Source organism: Cebus imitator, unplaced genomic scaffold (genome assembly GCF_001604975.1).
Source record: "Cebus imitator isolate Cc_AM_T3 unplaced genomic scaffold, Cebus_imitator-1.0 Scaffold103, whole genome shotgun sequence".
Classification (NCBI taxonomy): domain Eukaryota; kingdom Metazoa; phylum Chordata; class Mammalia; order Primates; family Cebidae; genus Cebus; species Cebus imitator.
In genome coordinates this window covers 405,901-412,852 of record NW_016107418.1, presented here as the reverse complement: position 1 = coordinate 412,852, position 6,952 = coordinate 405,901, and the positions used below count along the sequence as shown (strand labels likewise).

Sequence of the window (6,952 nt, the reverse complement as noted above, 5' to 3'; positions counted from 1 at the left end):
AAACACAAAGAAGTTCTGACAAGTGGCCCCACAATGTGGGTGTTTGCCAAGATCTGTTATGCAGATGGTGTCTAAACCTGAACATAACAGCGTTCTTGTGGGATAGAAGAATTTTATTGATGAACAGATTAAAATTTTCTCCTAATGCAAATATAGAGGAAGTCCTCACTTATACTAATATGAATACCCAAATCTATCAAGTATGAGTTTTTTTAACTGGTAATAAAATCTACTTACTATAGATTTATTTCTTATAAATTCTCAATTTAACACACATTCTAACTATAGTTAATAACAATGTATGGTATACTTGAAAACCACTAATGGAGTAGACCTTAAATGTTCTCACCACATCAAAAAAGGTAACTATGTAAGATGACAGATATGTTAATTAGCTTGATTGCCATAATCATTTCACAATATATACATAGATCGAAACATTGTGAATATATACTTTTTGTCAATTATACCTCAAAGCTGGAAAAGAATATGCACTCTAAGCCCTATGACAAGATTCAGTTAAAGAATAATATATATTCACGTTTGCTTTATTTTCATACACCAACTCTGGAAAGATATGTAAAAATTGAAAGGTGACTTGGTAGATGAAGGAAAGGGATGGGAGAAGGACTTGTCATCCTATGTTTTTTGATATTGTTTATATTTAAAACAGTCATAAATCAAAGGTAAATTTTAACATTTATCTTCAAGGAAGGAGAGTAGCCATCTAGTGTTCCAAAAAGTTAATGGTTTACCTCTCAGAACCTAAACAACCCCAGAGAGATAAGCAATACTTTTGTTTTCAAACTGTTCCGGAAAAAGAGACTGAAGTATTACTTAGTAGGAAACTGGTCTATGATTTAACAGTCTTCACTTAGGTAATTCTTGACATTAAAAGGAAGTGTCCAGATATAATTTCCTATTCGAAGTCTATCTCCAAAAGAACAGACAATGTATCATAACAATGCATTTCTTTCACTGCCTTCTCCCCCCTGCATTATAAATCAGACCCCTTGGGAGAATAACATAATTTAGGAGCAGGCAATGTAGATAAAAAGAAATCTCAAAAAACTGTTGAAAGAAATTAAATATCTAAATAAATGGAAAGACATCTCATGTTCATGAGTTAGAAAACTTAGTATTGGTAAGATGGCCATACTCTCCAAACTGATCTACAAATTCAATGGAATATTTTATTGTCAGAATTTGGCAAGCTTGTCCTAAATTTCAAATAGAAATGCAAAAAAGTCAGAATAGCAAAATATTCTTGAAAAAGAAGAACAAAGTTAAATGATTCACAATTCCTGATTTCAAAAATTACTACAAATCTAAAATTATCAAGACACCAGTAATAGTGAAACAGAGAGTCAAATTATGAGTGAACTCCCATTCACAATTGCTACAAAGAGAATAAAATAGCTAGGAATACAACTAGCAAGGGATGTGAAGGACCTCTTCAAGGAGAACTACAAACCACTGCTCAAGAAAATAAGACAGGACACAAACAGATGGAAAAACATTCCATGCTCATGGTCAGGAAGAATCAATATCATGAAAATGGCCATAGTGTCCAAAGTAATTTATAGATTCAATGCTATCCCCATCAAGCTACCACTGACTTTCTTCACAGAATTGGGAAAAAAAAAAAAAAAAAAACACCTTAAATTTCATATGGAACCTAAAAAGAGCCAGCATAGCCAAGACAATCCTAGGCAAAAAAAAGGAATTCAATTTCAAAATGGACAAAGGACTTAGATACTTCACCATAGAAGATACACGAATGGCTAGTAAGCACACAAAACGATGCTCAACATCATTGGTCATTAGGAAACTCAAATCAAAACCACAATGAGATACCACTTCATTCCACTAGGGTGTCTAAAATCAAAAAGGCAGACAATAAGTGTTAACAAGGACGTGGGAAAACTGGAACCCTCATACACTGCTGGTGTCAATGTAAAATAGTGTAGTTGCTTTGGAAAGCAGTTTGATAGTTCCTCAAAAAGTTAAATTAAGTTATGATACAATCCAACAACTCCACTCCTAGGTATATAGTCAAGAGAACCAAAAATACACATCCACACAAAAACTTGTACATCTATGTTCATAGCAGCATTATTTACAATAGCCAAAAGTGGAAGCAATGCAAATGTCCATCAACTGATGAATGGACAAACAAAATGTAGCATACCCATACAATGGAACATTATTCAGCATTAAAAAGGAATAAAGCACTGATACATGTTATGATCTGAGTGAACCTTGAAAACATTATACTAAGTGAAAGAAGACAGTCACAAAACACTACATACTATATGCTTCCATTTATATGAAATGTCCAGAATAGGCAAATCCAGAGACAGAGAATAGATTAGTGATTATCAGAGGCTGGCAGAGACAGGAAAATAGGAAGTGACTGCTCATAAGTATTGGGTTTCTCTTTGGGCAGATGATGTTCTAAAATTAAACTGCAGTGATGGCTGAACAACTATTAATATAGTAAAAATTACTGAACTATATACTTTAAATTGGTATGGTATGTAAAGTCTACATCAATAAAGCTGTTTCGAAAAAGAAAGAAATCCAGTAATCTAAGAGACACTCATAAAGAAGAATATACCTGAAATTATCATCTATAATTCTTAATGGAAATAAGCACATGGTTATAGCTCTGCTGTCTTTAGTAAAAGATGTTCACTATGCCAATTTCTCATGACCTGAGACCTAAATCAACTGCAGCTTTTTCAGAACACAAGCACCTATACTGGAGTCATTGATCAGAGGGCTGGTTCCAAAACCTAGTTAAACTCCACACATTCATGATAGATGAAAAGACCAGTAGAAAGAACAATCAGTAATAGTTTAGAAGAACATGAAATATTGAATCATTAATTATTACAATTTGACCTATACTTCTCAAATGGACAAACCACCAATTAACCCTATTACTTTGTCCTTGAATTCTGTTTATTGCATTCATTGTCTAAAACTATACCATCCTCAAAAATAACAATCTGGTTGGAAAAGAGGTAGTTTTTATCGTTGTTTTGCTTTCTCTTTGGATAGGGTCAAAAAAAAAAAAAAAGACTAGTTTTTAATCTCCCCTACCCAAGGAGACCACTTAAAATACACAAAAGTATATGAAACTAGCTGCATATAATGTCCACAAAGGTGAATATATGTAACGTCATCAAGGGCATCAGAGAGAGAGAGAGAGTGAGTGTGTGTGTGTGTGTGTGTGTGTGTGTAACAAATTTTATGGCCATTCTAAGGAAGATCAAGTAATAACCTCATCATTTTATGTAAGCAGAGGAGCCATCACATACACACACACACACACACACACACACACACGGAGTCAGAGAGCTATAGAGATAACCATCCTCGCTTGATAAAGCTCTTCAAACACTGCTAGAAGCACCAAAGTAAGCTGAGGGCCATGAAAAGTGGCAAACTATTTTATCTGTCTCTTTGTCGTATGCATTCTGAAGAAAAAATTTTAATCAAAATTCTTCAAATGCACATTTGTCATTCCTCCTGAAATGACTTTTCTTTATATCTTTTTCCCATGAGTAGAAATCTGAGGAAACTACCAGGAAGGCTACAACTCAAAGAAAGAGGAGCAAAGTGTCAAGAGAGATGTTAGAGGGGCACTGGAGAGGCAGGCTTGACTGGCTCGCAGGGGAGCAGAAGGTGCCATCCATAACACATGCTACAGGCATGAGGGACTCATGTAAGAGGATAAATCATCATGCACAGTCACAAGAAATTAAAGAAATGTCCCTGTTCCCTGCCTTTGACTTCTATCATCTTATAGTGGTTTCAACTTGGGTCAGAGGACTCTAATAGGAGTCTGTGAGTAAAGCTCCATTTATTAAACATTTCCAGGTCTTTTAAGGAAGGGAACAGCAGGTATCCTAAGTTGTCATCATAGTAATCATAATGGTGATGATGACGACTATGACAGTGGTGATGACAGCAATAACTATAACAACTCCTATTTATTGATCCATAGCTAAGGTTCCCTGAGCACTTGGCTAAGCTCTCCCATCCATGGCCCAACACTGGGGGAATTCTCCGAGTTCCTTTTGGGGATCATCCAAATCAGTCCTCATTTGGTCCAAAAGCTAAAAACCCTGAGGGAGCTCCGAATGTGATTTGGGTCCCTCATATAAAGTTCTCAAACCTCCTCTCAAAACAGTTCTGGTTCAGTATAACGTATTAATGCCCAGCTGATAAAAAATACAATTAAAATTGTTTACCAGGGAATTAAAGCTTGGTTAAAGTAAATAACTTGGCTAGAATTTTCTGGCTTAGTTTGGCTATACCTACATGTTACCTCTAGAAGGTCTAGAGATTATGTTACTTACTTTACCACACCCAGTTTTAGGGAGAAAAGGGGAAAAAAATTATAGATACATCTGGTGTCTAGATCTAAAAGGCTGAGCATCAAAGTATTAATAATTTCCAAGTATAAAGAGAAAATATTATAAAAGTTCATTTTCAAACAAAAGGAAAGTTCCTTTTCCAGAGTTCGTAAAGAACATAGGCTAATGGATTTAACTCCACACACATCCTTATTTATTCGCATATGAAGATCTTTCACCTCCATCCGATTCAAGTCACGAGGCTGTTGATTTGCCGGCAATGACTCAGAATAAGAATCAAATAATTGACAGTCCCACTTGGGCTTAGGAAAAGCTAGGAAGAAACAAAAAGAATATATAAGAACATTTCCTATAGCCATAGTAATCGGTGTTTCCCATTGGCTTTTCTGTGCTTGTTAAATATAACAACAAAATCAGCTTGCTTCGATATACCACTTACGGCATTCATCATGCTGAGGTATTTTAAGTTCTATACATGGACAACCCCAGTACTTCTATTATCCCCATTCCACATGTGATGAAACCAAGAACAGGGAAGTTAAGCAACTTACTCAAGGTCATACAGCTGATAAATGGAAGAGCAGGGACTTGAACTCCCAGTAGTCTGGCTGAAGGGTATGTGCTCTGGACATTTCATGTTATAGCATAGTAATTTTCCACATTAACCATCACTATCACAAACATAAGTCTTAACTATGTTACTAGGGTAATTTCTAATATATAGAACATTAAGGAAATACATCATTTAACTACTGTTGAAAATAGGCGAGATCTTATAATGATGTGCATCCAAGTTAATTTTATGAAATATTTAACTCCTTGGTTGGCAGGAATGATAAAAATAAGAGCATAAATTCTTGCTGATTTACAACAAAGAAAAAAGAATCACATTAAGGGTTGCTTTCAATATGCAACAGTGACACAGGCTGTTATTTGGGTAGTTGAATGGATTCACATGAGAAAAGATCAGGCTACTTGGTAAGCTAATTACTTCACACCAGGCTATGTCTTAGAAGCAGATTCTGCTTCACTAGTTTGTCACAAAGTAATTAGGAAAGAAATATTTCAACAGCTAGAAAATTTGTCAATACTCCAAAGAGGAAAAGCAGACTGTGAGAGATAATAAACAGAAGCTACAAATCAAATATGTCAAGACAAGCTATTAGGAAATGAAATTGTAATGCAAGGTTTAAAAATTTTGAATCTTACTTCAAAAAAATAATAATAATAACTTTGAATCAAATGTGAAAAGTGGATTGGCATTATTTTTAATTGTTCCCCACCCTCCCACTCCCACCAGGGACTGAAATGCCAATATCCTTCTGCAGTAAAGTACTGGCCATTGGCCAGGCATGGTGGCTCACACCTGTAATGCCAGCACTTTGGGAGGCTGAGGCAGGAGGAGGATTGCTTGAGCCCAGGAGTTTGAGACCAGCCTGGGCAACAGAGTGAGACCCAGTATCATCTATGTATCTACCTACCTACATACCTACGTGTCTATCTAATTTCAAAAAATAAATACATAAAATCAGTAAGTACTGGTCCAAGTATCAGTACCACATGAAGTTGAGTGCAAGCATCTTAATTTGTTCATTTGCTTACTCTAGTTAGAACTTCACTGATATCAGATGGGGCAAACTATGGGCCCTGGTGGTTTTTCTGACCATACCTCATAGTCTGTTTCCTTAGTAAAAACTCAGTAAACACCTTTCAAAGCACCATTCCTCAGTCCAGCCCCAAGAGTGGTGTGAACCATTATTAAGATTTATCTTTCTGATCTACCAATCAGGGCTCTGACTAGAATCATATGACTGATGCTTTATCATGAGGGGATCCTTCCTGTGAAGAAGGCTAACACTTTCCAAAACTATAAATGTTGTCAATCACCTGCTAAATCTCTCTCCAAGGTGTCCACATCTCTCCATCTCACTGTCGCCTCCCCAGTGCAAGTGCCCCACTGCTCCTGACTGGCCAGCTACCACAACTTGGTCTCCCGGTTTCTACCCATGCCCCTCAGAATCTGTTCTCTGGACCGTAACCAGCATGATCATTTCACATACGAAATCTGAGTGTGTCATTTATCTGCCTAAAATAAAGCAACAATTATTGCCTGTCATTTGTTCCCCACCTTATCCCTCAGCCTCATCCCAGTCCCTCTACCCCTGGTTCTGTGCACGCCAGACACTGTGGCCTGAAATTCCCACTCCTCCTGTGCTCAGAGCCGCCTCTGAGAGCCTCCCCAGCATACCTGCCGCTCCCCTTTCCCAGGACCCCGCTTCTCCCTTCTTCGCCTATGTAGCCCCTAGCTCAGCCTTCACATCTCAGCCCAGATGTTTAAGGATATCTTCCCTAAGGTCATGCACCCTGTTGCTGCACCTGTACTTCCCCTTCATAGCATGTATCAACTATACAGGAGATCTGTTTCATACAGCATTCTGACCACAGAGAATGATGTGCTACCTCTCACACAGTAAGTACTCCATAGATATTTTTAAACAAACTCTATGACAAAAATTTATATCAGAACCCACCCAATCACCTATCAAAAGGTGGCTTTTTTTTTT

General features: G+C 37.0%; 1 protein-coding gene across 2 annotated transcripts in view; it reads right to left on the bottom strand.

Annotated features, from left to right (window-relative positions):
* Positions 1 to 6,952, bottom strand: part of REPS2 (RALBP1 associated Eps domain containing 2) — a 226,047-nt gene that overhangs the window by 89,304 nt on the left and 129,791 nt on the right. For both annotated transcript variants that reach the window (XM_017537476.2, XM_017537477.2), the window contains exons 9-11: positions 4,607 to 4,701; positions 1,620 to 1,622; positions 1,142 to 1,172 (exon numbers count right to left, since the gene is read on the bottom strand). In XM_017537476.2, the coding sequence (XP_017392965.1) occupies positions 1,142 to 1,172; positions 1,620 to 1,622; positions 4,607 to 4,701 (129 nt within the window). The remainder of the gene's footprint in view (positions 1 to 1,141; positions 1,173 to 1,619; positions 1,623 to 4,606; positions 4,702 to 6,952) is intronic.